Consider the following 16,663-nt stretch of genomic DNA (forward strand, 5'->3'; position numbering starts at 1 on the left):
TGTGTCATCAGACGAATGTGCCCTAACCTAGACACCACATATAGTGTTCTTTCGGCCTTATCTAGACATGCTGCAAGCCACCTGGTATAGCTTGTGGGTCCTGACTGACTGCTTAAAGGGCTGTGGCCTTCACTGATTGGCTGTGGCTCTCCATGGTTTCAGGCAGGCGTTTTCCCTAGCCATACCTGGATTGAACCTGGGACCTTCTGTGTGCAAGGCAGAGGCTCTACAGCTCAGCTGTGGTCCTTCCTCTCGTGCTGTTGTGCCCCCAGCAACTGGTATTCAGTGGCATACCAAGGTTATAATAGTGGCCATTAAAAAAAAAAAAGATTAGTGGCTGTTGGAGCTGTGGTCTAAAGTGCAGAGGCTTACAGGTGGATGCCAGGCTCTACAGGGCAGCTTTGGCCCAGTTTCAGTTTTGATATCTTTTCTGCACTGTAAGGCAGACCTGGATCTCATGTGTGTGCCTGCCTGTGTCTTCCTAGCTTGCCTCGTCTCTGCTGGGTAGCAGGCAGGGCTATGCAGGGGCCACGAAAAGCAGGAAACGGCCTCCACCTGCTGCCCCGGTGCTGATCCTCTCCTATACAGAGCCCCTGTGCCGCAGCCAGCCAGCAAACACAAGCAGGCAGGCTGAATCCCTTCCCAGGTCTGTTTGTGCAGGTGCCCATCACCGCCTCCGCGTCCAAAGACAGGCTGTTCTTGAAATGCCACCGGAAGCTGCTAATGAGCTGCTTGATAAGCTAATTAATTGGCTAATGAGGAATGCTTGGACGGAGGCTGCGAGACGGCAGCACCTGCCCGGATGGCGCTTGGCAGCTCTGTGGGGCCCTTGCGCAAGCTACGAGGCTGGCAAGAAGGGGAAGGTCGTCACCCGGGCCTCTCGGCTGTAGTCAGAGGCGACCATGACCTCCCCGGCCTTGCCTGGAGCTCCCTAGCAACAGATTTCAAAAAGGATCCTCTTCTCCGCTGGTGGAAGAGGTCCCTCTTGCCATGTTCATGCATTCGACTCCAAAGAGAAAGGCAGCTGGTCTCCTTTGAACAGCAGTTAAACTTTTACTTAGACCTAGGAGTGTGCTTGGCACTACTGCAGTACAGAACATGTGAGGGGGTCCCCCACCAGTACTTAAGCGCAGTGAGGATAGAAGGGGAAAGAGCAGGAGAGTGCTGGAGTAAAGGTTGCTCATGAATGACTCCAGAAAGGAGGAAACGTCATGCTGGACTGTTGGGAGAGGATGCAAGAATGTCAGAAGAGCTCTGCTGGATCAGGCCAAAGCAGTCCAGTCCAGTCCAGCAGCCTGTTTGCTCAGTGGCCAGCCATAGGGCATAGGAAGCTGTCAAACCACTGGCCCATCTAGCTCAGTATTGCCCACACTGACTGGCAGCAGCTTTCCAGGATATCAGACAGAGTTCTCTCCCAGCCCTACCTGGGGATGTTGGGGATTGAACCTGGGACCTTCTGCATGCAAAGCAAGATGTCCTACCATTGAACTACAGCTCCAGATGCCTAAGGGAAGCCTGCAAGCAGGACCTGTGTCCTATAAAGGACATACAAAGGTAGGGTAGCTGCTGTAATGGCCTCTTCTTTATTTGCTGGACTGCAGCTCCTACCAACTCTGGCCATTGACCAGGTTGGCTGGGACTGATAGGTAACTTGGTCCTCAGTGTTCTTGGAAGCCACACTTTGGAAGGTCTGTTAGGCTGATGAGTCCAGCTTGGTTGCCATGGGTTGGATGGGCATGGTGCCATTTGCTTTTCAGTTATTGGGGGTGGAGGAACTGGGGCCAAAACTACCAGGTGGGGGGAACAGCTGGAAACGCATTCATCGATAGTTCAGTTGAATTTCCTAAAGCGTTTGGGCAAGGGTGCAGCCTGGTTTGTGGTAGGAGGGATGTTTCAACCAGTCAGATTCCATGAGGTCACCAAGACGGGAGGTGCTGGAGCTTCTACCAGCGCAACACAAGGAGGACAGGGAGTGTGAGCACAGCAGGCAGCAGTTTGGGATGGTCTCCATTGCTAGAGTACCCATAGTCTGTTCGGCATGTCCCCTCCAAGTTCTTAAAGTCAATGGGTCCATCATCAGGAACTAATTTTTCATGGGCCATTGCGTCCCGTACCTAATGGGAAAGAAAATCCAGTTAGGGTGGCAGTTGATGTTTGCCCTACTCACAATAGATCAACAAAAATCAATAAACCTGAGCTATTCATATTACCTTCAGTGAGTCTACTCTCAGCAAGACTAGCATTATATTCATCCAGTTGCACGTTGCCTTATACTGAGTCAGACCATTATTCCACTTGGTCTAGGACTGTCTATACTGACTGGCAGCACTTTCCAGTGTTTCAGGCAGGGAGTCCTTCCCAGACCTACTAGGGATTGAACCTGGGACCTTCTGCCTGCCAGGCAGATGCTGTACCACTTTTTACAAAAAAAAGCGATTCTGAAATGGGATTGCCTTGCATGCAAAGGAAGGAGCCTTATACTGCGTCAGATCCATTGGTCCATCCTGCTCAGTATTGTCAACACTGATTGTCAGTGGCTTTCCAAGATTCCAGGACTTTCTCCCCTCACTTGCAGTGTTTCTCTGCTAGTGTTGAAGATCCAGCTGCCATTCTGGTGGACTGCTGTGCGTGGAATTGATGGGGTGTGAGCCATCTTCAGATAACAAAATGTCTTGGGCAGGGGGTTAGCATAAATAAGGGAAGAGACAGGGCCAAGAGGGGAACAGTCCTAGCAGTGCAAAGCATTATCTGAGGCTCTCTGTGTCCCCCTCCCAACACTTCTGCAGACAGAGCCTTGCTGGTCTTGGCAGTCTCACCTGCTCCACACTCTCAAAGACCCGCAGCAGGTTGTTGGTCAGGGCGTCTCTCACTTCCTTCTCAGTCCAGTTCCTCCTCAGCAGCTCTGCAACTAAGTCTGGGTATTTGGAGACATTTTCCAAACCATCTGGGACACTGTGTGGGCCAAAGAATGCCGGAACAAATCCAAGAGATGAGAGTTAAGAGTTCCCGGCACCCGGCAAAATCTCCTCATTTTACCCCAACAGAAGGGAAGCTTCAAGATGGGGCTGCACCTTGATCGGCTGTATACCCTTGGTCAGGGTCCAAGAAGCCAACAAGAGACACCTCTGGGAACCCCTTGGCTCTTGGGTTGTATCTCTGAGATAGTTTTGGTGGAGCCACATATGCATATACAGTAATAGACATGCAACCATTGCAGCCTTCATGCTCCCAAGCGCCCTTATTTTATTCTCTCCATTTATAAATCATCTCACAGCCAAAGTGGTGTACAATACAAGAAAATGAGATGAAATACAAAAGAGACAGAGTTGAAAAATAATAAATCCATAATGACAATTGTACACTGTAATAAAATGAGTGGATCACTGATGGGATTGGGCTACATGATCTTTGAGAGACCTTCCAATTCTGTGATCTATAATTATGCAAAATGTGGACCTTCAATATCTGGGACCATTGTGTCACCCCACAAGCATCACTGTAACAGAAAGGGGGCTGAGTACATTTTAAAATTAACTTGCGGTGTGTGTGTGTGTGTGTGTGTGACTAGTCAGTTACTTATGGTCTGCAAGTGGTCAAGTGAACTCTGATGGGTGAGGCATGAATATCTACTATGGCCAGGCTTTGGATTGATTTGGCCCAGGCCAGCCTGACAGACTCAAAAACGGACATATCTGGGGTATCTGATATACCCTTCTATCTCCCCCCCCCCTTCCTCTGATACCTGGGAACACCATCATAGTCTCCTCCAAAGCCAACTGCCTCTGGTCCAGCAACACGCTTTACGTAGTCCATGTGGTCTGTGGGCAAGAAGTCTGGGAGGTCAACACCCTCACTGCTTTTGTGTGCTTTGATCCCTCCCACTCCACCCCTCCTCAGGTGCGCCCTCGCCCCACCCTCTCTGCCTCACCTGCAACCTGTGTAAGGTTGGCTTTGGAGCTACAGGACACATAGGTGTTGTAGAAGTTCACCATCACAAGGCCACGGGTCTTGTTCTGTAGAAGGGAGGAAGGGGAGCCATTTCAGAGAAAGCAGGTTCCTGGGAAGAAGCTGGCACTCTAAGACAGGACTGGGCAGGCTTATGGTTTGTGGGATCCACTTTGGGGGTGATGTTTTTTATGAGAACCTCCAAGATCCACCAAGCAGAGCCATGTGCAAAATACAGGCCACTTAGAATTAAGGAAGCCCAGGCCCATGAATTACTTCTGGTAAGCAAAAAGCAAATTCCTGGGCTTGGAATTCAGTCATTCTAACCAAATGGAACAAAAATCCACTCCTAATTGCCCCAAGGTTGCCCCCCTCCCCATTTCAGCAGTATTATGTGTGTAAGTTTGCTGCTGCTATTATTTAACCCAGGGACTGCTAACCTATTTGGACCAGTGGATACAGTTGGAATTTTGAGAGAAAGTCGGGAGTCACAAAAATGGTGGCCATTGAGTGGTGTGGCATAACACAAAATGGCTGCCATGGGGACCTTGGTGCTGCCTCATATCCTTAAGTCTTGCCCTACTCACATCTCTGGTACGAGGTCACTTTATAGCAGTCTGCACCACCCTGGTATCCTCCAGATATTTAGGACTACAACTACCACCCATTTTGTGCTGTCTAAGAGTCATGACACAAAAGGAAAAGGCACTGTGGGGCAGGGGCGGGGGGAGGAAAAAGGCAAGCTCAGGCATTAGTTCTTTGGGCAGGAGCTCATGGGAATTGTAACTATACCCCAAAACAGTTGGAGGGAACCAGGATGACACAGGTTACCTTGCAACACACATCATAGTCTTTCTCACCACTTCGCGGAGGACATCATCTGGCACATTGCGCCGGTGTTTGCAGATGGCATAGGCTGAGGAGTGGCTGAATATCACAGGTGCTCTGGAGACATTCAAAGCATCTTTCATTGTCTTCACAGAGACGTGAGCCAAATCCACCATCATTCCCAGACGGTTCATCTCCCTGACCAAGCGCTTTGAGGGAGGAAAAACAGGGCAAGGGGTGGAGAGAGAGAGAGAAATTGGGTGCAGAGTAACCAGTGGGTCTCTTTGTATTTCCCGAAGTTTTATGATCAAGAGGAGAGGGGAGTTTAACAAGCAGCTACAGTATGTGAGGACAAACCCTTCCAAGTGTCACTTACCAAGAGATAGATGCTCACTGAGTAGATTGTTAAGCTTAAAATCACTATTTTAGGGGGAAAGGTGCCCCCCAAAAAAGCTTAACAATTTTGGTGGGTTTCTGAAAAGAAAGGTGAACAACTTTGCGGGTGTCAGGAATTTTACTTTTTGAAATATGGCAACCCTACCTAAAATCCTTTGCTTATTAGGGGCCACCTCACATTTTCTTCAAAAAAATTTGCTTTGCACAGGTAACTACCATACCTGTTATCAAAATTTTCAAAAGTAGAGGGTCCATGGCTTTGGAAAAATAGGGGGTCCTAAGTAATTAGCTAATTGGGAACCACTGCGCAAAGTTGTGGGATTCCTTCTCCATGGAGATGTGTCTGGCTTACTATGCAGCTTTCAGCAAATGCTGAAGACGTACATCTTTGACAACTGAGGTGTGCATTTTTAGGGCCCACTCCTTTCTTGTTAATGTAGCCTGTTTTAACTTTTTAATTCTGAATTTTAAATTGTTGCACCCTATCCTGGGATCTGATGGTGAAGGACAGGTGTAATGATTATAGGGGTTGCTTGTGCGTAAGTTGCCGCCACTCCTGGCTAGTGTGCCTGGTTAAGCCTTTTCTGTCTGGACAGCCCTTCACTTCGTGGCTGTTTCAGTCGCTAGCAGAATCCGTCAGTGGGCGTTTCTTAAACCTTTTCCAGCATAAAAGCTGTTTGACTCCAAGTCTCCTCCTACTCTCTATGCGTGGAAGTCTTCTGCGCAGAGAGGGTGTGGGTAGCGGAGGACCCGTGCTCTCCCCGCTGGTCCCCGGCGAGGAGTCCTGGAGCCCCCTCGCCGATTCCCCCATCTGCCCCCCTTTATCCCTGGTGTTACGCTCATTTCCTTCCCCAGCTGATGAGCTGCCTCTCTCCCTGCTGGGCCCTTCTCCAGCATCGCTTGGGAGCCTTGCCTCCGCCTCTGGCTCCGATGTCAGTTCCCTGACAACAGGTGATGAGGAAGAAGAAGAAGAAGAAGAAGAAGAAGAAGAGGAGGAGGAGGAGGAGGAGGAGGAGCCAATGCCCAACAGGGAAGTAGATTGCCTCAGAAGAAATTTTCAAACAGAGATTGGGTGGTCAGGGATTCTTTACCTCCAATTCCTGAATTGGCCTTGATTATTGTTGGCATCCTTTACAACTCTCCAGTTCTGTGGTTCTATGACGATGATGATATCACTCAAAGCATATCCACTTTCTTCCTATCCTTAGCTAAATCAGGCTATTGGGGGGTGGGGGGGTAGCAGCTTGCTAAAGTGTGACAGGGGCTCATACAGTTGTCAAATTGGGAGTTGAACCTGAGCAAACAGGAAGGACCACAGCTCAGTGGCAGAGCATCTGCTTTGAATGCAGAAGGTCCAGTCTCTAGCATCTCCTAGCAGGGCTGCGAAAACAGACTCAGATTGAGAGTCAAACTGAGGAATGTCATATATTTCCATCAAACTTGCTAGAGAGCTTCCACTCACCTTCCCAAATTCAGTCAAGCCATTGTGAACTGGTTCCTCCTCCGGGGTGTCCACCAGCCAGTTATCAGCCCTGCCGAATGTTATAAAAGTTTTGGTTAATACACACTATCTTTTACGCATGTTCATAAGGGATGCATGTAGATAGGTGCATAATCCCAAATATCCCCTTTCTGTCTTCAAATAAAATTACATTCACCCAAAACATCTCCTCTAAACCACAGGACTAAAACAGAAACACAGAGCAGGAGAAAGGCTATGTTTAGCCTTTAGTCCAATAATTATTTTATTGCATTACAATGTAATGTTGTAAATCGCTTTGATATACAGTCATACCTCGGAAGTTGAACAGAATTCATTCCAGAAGTCTGTTTAACTTCCGAAACGTTCGGAAACCAAACCGTGGCTTCTGATTGGATGCAGGAAGATCCTACAGCCAATCGGAAGCTGTGGAAGCCCCACTGGACATTCAGCTTCCAAAAGAACGCTCGAAAACCGGAACACTCACTTCGGGAGCCAGAATGTTCGACTCCCAAGGCGTTCGGGAGCCTAGGTACGACTGCATTTCTATGAATAGTGGTATATAAATATTCTGATAAATAAATAAAGGAACTGCATTCTGTGTTTGCTCAGACACATTTGCCCAGTGCTCTGGTGCTGGGCCCTGATATTTAAAGCAGACTATGCCCTGGTGAGACCAGGCACAAAGCAAGCCTCTAGCAAAGGCAGCCTTACCAGGGTGTGTTGCAGCTGTGGGTGAGGGTCATGTAGCGCACCCCTAGCTGGTAGAAGGTGCGCAGGACGGCCATGCTGCTGTCTATCGAGTGCCCACCCTCCACGCCAATCAGACTGGCCACCCGTCCATTGGTGAAAGCATTCTGGATACCTGCAAGGAAAACATCTCCTGTGGCCTTCTAACACCAAACAAGATATGAGGAATCTGCAGAGAGTGGGGTCAGGACAGGTGTGGGAGGTGGAAGCACTCTAAATCAGCCCCTTATCACCAAGTAACCCATTGTGGGATCCAATGGGAATATAATCTCTTCTATAGTAGGGAGAATTTTGGCAGGGGCTGCTTCTGTGTCCAGTCCTGGGCACCCACAGTTTAAGAAGGACATTGACAAGCTGGAATGTGTGCTGAGAAGGGTGACCAAGATGATCATGGGTCTGGAAAGCAAACCATATGAGGAATGGCTGAAGGAGCTGGGTATGTTTAGCCTGGGGAAAAAGGAGAAACTTGACGCCAATGGAGAGAGAGAGGTTTCAGAAAGAGACAGATTTGACATTAGTAAAGAAGGTAAAATACTTGGGGGTGAATATGACTGCCAAGAATGCAAATTTATTCAAAGATAATTATGAGAAATGTTGGTCAGAAGTGAAGAAAGATTTAGAGATTTGGTCGAATTTGAAGCTTTCCTTGCTGGGTCGGATTGCTGTTATTAAGATGAATGTATTGCCGAGAATGTTGTTTTTGTTTCAATCATTACAAATTATTGACAAGATGGACTGTTTCAAGAGGTGGCAAAGAGATATCTCTAGATTTGTCTGGCAGGGCAAAAAGCCCAGAATAAAATTTAAGATACTTACTGATGCTAAAGACAGAGGGGGGTTTGCCCTGCCGGACCTTAAACTTTATTATGAATCAGCAGCTTTTTGCTGGTTGAAGGAATGGCTACTTCTTGAGAACACTGACATTCTAGATCTTGAAGGTTATGATAATGTATTCGGGTGGCATGCATATTTTTGGTATGGCAAGGTTAAAGCGCATAAAGCATTCAAAAACCATATTGTCAGGAAAGCACTATTTAACGTCTGGACAAGATATAAAGATTTCTTGGAGAATAAAACTCCAAGGTGGTTATCACCTATGGAAGCGAAAGCTATGAAAAAACTTAATATGGAGGCAAAATGGCCAAAGTATTGTGAAATTTTGGATCAGGAAGGTGACAAGCTGAAATTGCAGAGTTATGAGAAGCTTAAAGGGAAGGTGCGAGACTGGTTACACTACTTTCAAATAAGAGAGGTTTATAATCAGGATAAAAAAATTGGTTTCCAGGTAGAAAAATCAAAGTTGGAAACAGAACTGTTAGAACCTAATGCTAAGATATTATCAAGAATGTATAATTTGCTGTTGAAATGGAGTACTGAAGAAGAAACGGTAAAATCTGCTATGATTAAATGGGCACAAGATATAGGACATAATATTATGTTTGCTGACTGGGAGCAGTTGTGGACCACTGGGATTAAATTCACGGCATGTAATGCCTTGAGAGAGAATATTATGAAAATGATGTGCAGGTGGTACATGACCCCAGTCAAGCTAGCAAAAATCTATCATTTGCCCGATAATAAATGTTGGAAATGTAAAGAAATTGAAGGTACATTCTTTCACCTTTGGTGGACGTGCCTGAGGATTAAGGCTTTCTGGGAGATGATTTATAAGAGGTGACATGATAGACACCTTCAAATACCTGAAGGGCTGTCGCATGGAAGATGGAGCAATCTTGTTTTCTGCTGCTCCAGAGGGCAGAACCCAAACCAATGGATTCGAAGTACAAGAAAGGAGACTCTGACGAAACATGAGGAAGACTCTTTTGATGGTGAGAGCTATTTGGCAGCTGAATGGACTACCTTGGAAGGCGGTGGACTCTCCTTTGCAGGAGGTTTTTAAACAGAGGTTGGATAGCCATCTGTCAGAAATTCTTAAGCTGTGATTCTTGCTTTATTTATTAAAAAATTATATACGGCTGCATCATTAAAATATATCACAGCAGTATACAACAATATAAAAACATAAAACCAATCAATAACATCATAAAAAGTTAAAAGCAAGTTAAAAGCAAAAATAAAAACGGGGAAAAAAATCAATAGACCATTATTGGGAATGTACGCTTAATTGCCTGAATAGTTTTCAGCAGCCATTTAAAAGTTGGTACATAGCACACCTGATGAATCTCTATTGGCAGGAGGTTCCTCAGCGAGAATCCTTTGCAGAGGTTGGACTAGATGACCCTATGGGCCCCTTCCAACGCTGCAATTCTGTGATTCTATGATTCTCCCACCACCAAAGCACAACCATGGGGAATGTGGCACCTGCTGAAATTGTCCCTACTATGAATGGTAGCCTGTATTCAATTGAATCCTGCAGCCCCACTGGCCTTCCTGCTCCATCACAGATAGGAATGGGGCAGCAGCCAGCCTCCCTGCCCTGGGACCTCTCACTTTTGTCAAGGTCTTGCCCTGTGTTGAATTGTTGCAGGTCAGGCTGAATGAATGTGTTCACATCCTGGGCTACCCATCTCCAGCCTGGGAGAAGCTGTCCTGTCTAGGTTGTTTTCCTCTCTTACCTGCACTGCTAGTGACACACTCAAAGTCATCCGGGTAGTGGTGACACATGCGATGGATGACGTCAATCTGCTCTAAGGTTCTCTTGACAGCATCTTTGTTCTGGGTTTCGCAGGGCACATAGGCAGCCCAGAACTGAGCAAGGAGAGAGGAAAGCAAAAAGGAAAGTTTCCAAGGGCTAGGAAAACTGCCTCTTTCATGCACACTCCCCCCCCCCCCCAACCATGGAATGAGCTGCTGGGATGCCATGGAACATCAGCAAACATTATAACTTCTAGTGAGGGAGAACCAGTCTGTAGAATCTTGACAAGACAATGCTTGCTCCAATCGCTTAGTCCACATATGGTTTTGCACTGAGTGTAGGGACAGGAAGTTCTGTGTGTTGTTTGTGGTAAGAAAGTGAGCATATAGTGGAGTTTCATCTTCCACAGAATGGGTCTCTCATACACTAAAGGCAAAGGTAAAGGACCCCTGGATGGTTAAGTCCAGTCAAAGGCGACTATGGGGTTGCGGTGCTCATCTTGCTTCAGGCTGAGAGAGTTGGCATTTGTCCACAGACAGCTTTCCAGGTCATGTGGCTGTTAGAATTCCTGCTCCGTGATTGCAGTCATGGGATTGTTGTCTATCACATGATGGTATATGTTTTGACTCCACAAAGTGGGAAGTGACGGAGACAGGATGTTTGTGTTACTGTGTTCTGTGATGTGGGACTATTGTCCTTTGTTCTTTTTCTCTTTGCTATCTGATGCTAGAGAGAGAGGGAGCCATGTTGCAGTGCTCCGTGTGTGTTTATATGTAAATAAAGTAGATTAGCCAAAATGCTGAGTTGCTAAGGTCTGTCATGCAAGCTGCGAGGACTCTGTGGATCCCTAAGTGTGTCTGTTGGCATCAGTCGCTGTGATGTTCGGGCTGAAGAAAGCTTTTGAAGCTCCCGAATGATCGACCAGGAGGGAGGGAACATACTAGTTGGGCATGTGTCTCTGCCAGGGTCCTACTCAAGTGTAGGACGAGCTCCTGTCAGTGGCCAGTATGACTAAACCTGTACAGGGGCACGGAGGGCCGAGATGAGTGCCAGAGCGCACGGAAACGCTGTTTACCTTCCCACCATAGGAGTACCTATTTATCTACTTGCACTGGTATGCTTTCAAATTGCTAGGTTGGCAGAAGCTGGGACAAAGCAAAGGGAGCTCACCCCGTTGTGTGGATTCAAACCACAGACCTTCTGATCAGCAAGCCTAAGAGACTCAATACTTTAGACCACAGCGCCACCTGTGCCACCTGGCAGCTGGGAAACAGCCTGAACACAACCAACGTAGCATTAAGTTAGCCACTTAGTGGTATGCTTGCTGTACTGATGTGATACTGTGGCACATGGGAAAACACAAATGCATTATCAAATATTTTTCTCTGAAAAATAGCCTGTAGGGGTTGGAAACTTGCAAAGTGTCCGAATAACCAAATGGTTTGACAGAAGTGCACATTTCACCTGTTCTATTTTTCTGTCTCTTCCCCACTGTTTGTACCTGTGCTCCCACGTGTCCAAGACGCAGCTTTGGGATGTTCGTGTGAGTGTCATTCAGCGTGGTCAGATTTGCAGACTTCAGAGACAGTTGGTTGTTGAATTTTTTCAGCAACTGCCAAGGTAAGTCATTGTGCCTAGAACAGGAGAGGGTAAAATAACAATAAGTCAGCAGGCCCAGCACTGCACAACTTAGGCTGCCTTTGTCCAGAGAAGGGCATAGCTAGGCTACCAGCCAAGGCTGATAGAAGGCACCATCAAGGCCACTTGAGCCTCAAATGATAGGAGTGGATCCAATGCATACTCCCAAACTGTGCACCTGCCCTTCCAGAGAAAGGGTAACCGCACCCAGTGCAACCAGCATTCTACCCATCTGGTCCAGGGAACCACCCACTAAACATGCCTTAGTTTTATCTGCCTTGGCTCTCATCCAGTCCATTACTGAGGCCAGACATAAAGCGAGCACATCTGCTGCCACACGTGCAGATGTAAAAGGAGAAACAGAGCTGTGTGATACCTGCATATTGCTGTGAACACAATCCTAAACTTTGGATTATTCCACTTGAAGGATGGTTTGGCCAAGAAATGTATTCTAGAGTGAATTCCATAACTTCGCAAGTCATCTGCTTACTCCTGCCCCATCTACTCCACGGAATGGTATGGCTGCTGAGCCTTATTTCTGCTCTGGTGACTGGATAGTGCTCACTTGAAGACAGCAGGCTAGTTGGAGGGGGATACAGGGAGAGAGACAAGCTGTGTAGTATACAAAACTCTATCCTCCAATGGTAGGAATAGAGCGGCAAGGGTGGGAGGCTTAGGAGGAACAGCCAGAGGACTGCTACCCTTGTACCTCAACACCTGCTGCTGCCTGAGGCAGCCACCTCACTTTGCCTAACGGTAGGATGAAGCTTATATATAAATGAACTTTTTCAACTTTGGAAACAGTCCTATGCTCACCTTCCTAGGAAGGAATAAAAAAGAAAAGAGCTTGTGAGTCATTGTATATGACTTTTATTTTCCCGTTACCATCTACCCTCAAAAAGGAAAATAAATGACTAAGATAGACATTTCCACTTTCCAGTCTGTTACTCTGTCCAGCCCTTTGTGAAAATAGGACTTGCTATTAACTTTCCAGCTGTGGTTTGTGTTCTGAAAATGATATTCACAGCATAATCCTATGCATGCTGACTTGGAAGCAGTGATGGGCAAATATGGCAATTTTGGTTTCTTTCAGTTTCCCACTTTTCCAAACTTAAGTTCAGTTTGCTACATTTCCACGTGAGTTTGAAACTTTTTTTCTTATCTCTTTAAGTTCTCTTGAAAATACCTCAGCATTTTTGTGTGAATTTCTCCCTGCTCCCTACACATTTTAACATGCTATTTTGCCTTACACAAATTTCTGTAACACAATGCATTTTGGAATGTGATTTTCACTATTATATGCACTTATATGCATACATTTGTATGCATTTTTGTTCACATTATGTGGCTGCTGACTGTGTAGCAAAATTTGGATAAAGGCAAATTTTGAAGGGTGAGTTTTAGTTCTCATACTGTTTCCAAAAGTGCAAATAAGGTGAGTTTGCCTGCGAATGCAAATTGAATTAAGTTTGTTCACCATTACTATGTGGAAGTACAGTAAGTCCTACTGTGTTTAATGGAGCTTACTCTCTAGTAAATATTTGTAGGACAGCAGCCTTAATGACAGGGTAATGCGCTCATTAGTTTTTTCTACAGCCATTAGGAGGTGTACATCTTCTCATGGCTTTAAAAGGGCACACAGAGAAAGAGAACATGCTAAAACTCAATTTCTACAGGAGGAGGAAAAGAAAGACAGTAACTCTAAGTCAGTAACTCTAAGGAATTCATGGGATTCCTTTGAACAAGAACATGGGAATTGACCCTTCAAGCCTTAATGGAAATACTTCGGCAAAGGGAATGGAAAGAGTGACAGATCCACTTGACTTCAGTAGCACTCTCAAGAGATGACCCTGAATGCCTGAGCTGGCCCAAAAGGCCATTTCACACATGCACACCATGACAAAACTGCAAAACCCATGTTAACCACCCACAAACCACTTAACGCTGAGGTGACGGCTGTACATAACACCCTGCATTTAAAGTATGTCCCCCCCCCAAAAAAAAAAGAATCCTGTGAATTGTAGTTTGTTAAGGGAACTAGCAACTATAACTCTGTGAGGGGTAAACTACAGTTTGCATTATTCTTGAGGAGGTGAATGAGCTTTTGGGGGACAGCAGCAGCAACAGTCCCCTGGCTGTTCCTCCTAAGCCTTGCCACTCTATTACCCCCGTTGGAGGACAGAGTTTTGTATGTTACTCAGCCTGTCTCTCTCCCTGCCTCCCCCTCCAACTAGCCTGCTGTCTTCAGGCAAGCACTATCCAGTCACTAGAGTGGAAATAAGACTCAGTAGCCACACCATTTAGTTTCCGTGAAGCAAGCGTCTTGCTAAGCTATGGAATTCACTCCCTGGAATATATAGTGATGGCCACCAACTTGGGTGGCTTTAGAAGAGGATTAGACCAATTCGTGGTGGATAAGGATTGCAATGGCCATTGACCCTGAAAGCTGTGTTTGTTTGTTTTTTTTAATATCATATTTATTGCAATTTTCAAAAAATACAGAAAAAAGAAAAAGAAAAAAAAGAAAACATTTACCATTTAAACCTTATTTTCAATGACATCTTTCCAAGACTTCCCCACACCTCCCCTTCTTGTATTCCCTCTCCACTTATTTAGTTCAACAAGTTCTTATCCCCAATTTTTGACCTTATTGTTTTTAATTCATTATTCAATTTAGTTCATTTTGTATAGCCATTTTCACCTTATAGTCCACAGCTGTGTTTTACCTCCACTCTCAGAGGCATAATGCCTCTGAATACCAGGTTCTGGGAGTCACAAATGGGGAGAGCGCTTTTGTACTCAGGTCCTGCTTGCAGCCTTCTTAAAGGCATTTGATTGGCAACTGTGAGAATAGTAGGACTTAAACGGGCCTTTGATCTCATTCAGTTTTATGGCTCTTCTCATGTTCTTGGTTTGTTTTGACTTTTGCAGCAAACTGGCAATGGGCCAGCCCAGTTTTTACAGACATCGTGATTAGGTCATAATAATGACATAAATGCCCATGCTTTGGAAATTATATGCAGGGCCAAAGTCTGGTCAAATTTCCTTTATGATTCTGAGTAACTGCAAAGAATTCCTGCATTGGACTAGATGACCCTGAGGGACCCTTCCAACTCTAGAATTTTATGATTCTTTCCCAAGTGAAACACCTAGTTAGTGCTCTTATTGCTTTCTTGGTTGCTAGGACTGCTGCCTTTTTCTCTTCCATGGCCTCATTTCTTGCTCTCTTAGGCATGCTGATGGGACTTTTACTCTCCAGTCTTGTTTGCCTCCTGCGTGAATGCCTATCCTCTTAGAAACTTTGGTAATTAAGTGGCATATACAGTGGTACCTCGGGTTAAGAACTTAATTCGTTCTGGAGGTCTGTTCTTAACCTGAAACTGTTCTTAACCTGAGGTACCACTTTAGCTAATGGGGCCTCCGGCTGCCACCACGCCGCCGCGCGATTTCTGTTGTCATCCTGAAGCAAAGTTCTTAACCTGAGGTACTATTTCTGGGTTAGCGGAGTCTGTAACCTGAAGCGTCTGTAACCTGAGGTACCACTGTAAATACCTTAAACTACGGTAACACCATCAGGGGCCTCAGCTGGATCAAGCCATGGCCCTATCTAGTCCAGCTGTTCTCACAGTGGCCAACCAGATGCCTTGAGGGCAAGCTGGCAAACAGGACCTGAGTGTAACAGGACTCTCCCCACTTGTAAACCCTAACAACTGGTTGACAGAGGCATATTGCTCTGACATTGGAAGAAGACCAAAACCAGGGTGTCTAGTAGCCAATGAGAGCTTTTTCTCAATAAACATGGTAGCACCCAAACTGGATATTCTCAAGATGGGAGAGTTGCCCTACATATGCTCAGATGCTCCGTTGCCTAAGTCAATTTTAAACAGCAACAGCACCACCACCACCACATTCCCTGACACTGTGTCCTATATAGCAGAATTTTTGGAATCAGAAAGCAGCAGGCTGAGGCCTCTGAGATGTGCCAATATCTCAGAGGGCTTGGCCTGGCAGGGAGGCAAGAGCTCTTAATTTCACAATTGCAAGGCCACCTAGCTGTACTTATTGTTCTTATTCCAGAGAGAATGACAGGTTTGAATGGCACCAAAGGGCAGTAATTTGCCCATTTGCCTGCTAATGATTAACTTGGAGAACAGCTTCTACAGCTGCTATTAAGCCCAAACCTCCAGGTCATTGCCCTAAAAGCCTGGGAGTCATTCCCTTCTGGACCTACCCAGCCCAGGCACCTTCTTCTTCATCCTTCCTTCCACAGGGTTACTGCTTTTACAACAAGGTATTTCTGGAGGACAATGTGTGAACCAGCCCTTCTGTGATGTTTCAAAAGGCCCTTGAAAATGCAAAGAGGGTTGGTGACAGTATCCCATCTGATCCAGACTCTGGGAAGACCTCTTTGGAGTAAGAGGCTTGGGACCCCATGGAGAACCTCCCCACAACTGAAGATCTGGAGGAACCCACCATTGTCCAAAGGGCAGCCTGAAGTGTGTACCTTTCCTGAGGCTAAATGACCCCTCTGGCCACATGCTGAGCCTGCCTTGAACATAGGAAGCTACCTTCTCCTGAGTCAGGCCATTGGTCCATTTAGCTCAGTTCTGTCCACCCTGACTGGCAACAGTTCCCCCAGGGTTTCAGGCAGGATCCTTCCCCAGCCCTGCTTGGATTGACCATGAGATCTTCTGTATGGCCCTTCCCCCAGAAGGCATAGGAAGGAAGTGTGGTCTTACCCATCTATCACAGGTGATGTCCTCATGATTCTCTCTGCCTCCTGCTGATACTGATCTGCTGAGCAGAGCAAGAGGCAGGAGAGGAGCAGGCAAGCAGCTTTCAGGAGCATCCTGGTGTGTGGCAGGCTGGACTACACCTCCCTTTGCTGAAGTTTCTCTTGTGGCCCTGAAGCTTTTCCTGCAGCAGGTGATGCAAAAGAGGAATTCCAGGGAACCTCTACTTGCTGCAAAGAGTGATCGGTTTCTTGGATTGACGCACCAGGAACAGACAAGCAGGTGCAAACTCTGTGG

General features: G+C 46.4%; 1 protein-coding gene across 1 annotated transcript; it reads right to left on the reverse strand.

Moving 5' to 3' along the window:
• Positions 1-1,030: 1,030 nt before the first annotated feature.
• Positions 1,031-16,663, reverse strand: DPEP1 (dipeptidase 1). Its single transcript, XM_028740019.2, has 10 exons — positions 16,373-16,663; positions 11,497-11,629; positions 9,976-10,108; positions 7,364-7,514; positions 6,632-6,701; positions 4,806-4,982; positions 3,929-4,013; positions 3,743-3,818; positions 2,817-2,952; positions 1,031-2,114 (listed from the first exon to the last, which is right to left on the reverse strand). The coding sequence occupies exons 1-10, from the start codon at positions 16,480-16,482 to the stop codon at positions 1,944-1,946; spliced, it is 1,242 nt and encodes a 413-aa protein (XP_028595852.2). The 5' UTR covers positions 16,483-16,663; the 3' UTR covers positions 1,031-1,943.

The sequence above is a fragment of the Podarcis muralis genome, chromosome 7 (assembly GCF_964188315.1).
Source record: "Podarcis muralis chromosome 7, rPodMur119.hap1.1, whole genome shotgun sequence".
NCBI lineage: Eukaryota > Metazoa > Chordata > Lepidosauria > Squamata > Lacertidae > Podarcis > Podarcis muralis.

Coding starts and splice junctions, on each gene's coding strand:
- DPEP1 (XM_028740019.2), bottom strand. CDS start 16,482: ATGCTCCTGAAAGCTGCTTGCCTGCTCCTCTCCTGCCTCTTGCTCTGC. Junction 2,953..3,742: donor GACTATGATGGTGTTCCCAG/GTATCAGAGGAA, acceptor TGGCCCACACAG/TGTCCCAGATGGTTTGGAAA. Junction 2,115..2,816: donor TCTTTGAGAGTGTGGAGCAG/GTGAGACTGCCA, acceptor CTTTCCCATTAG/GTACGGGACGCAATGGCCCA.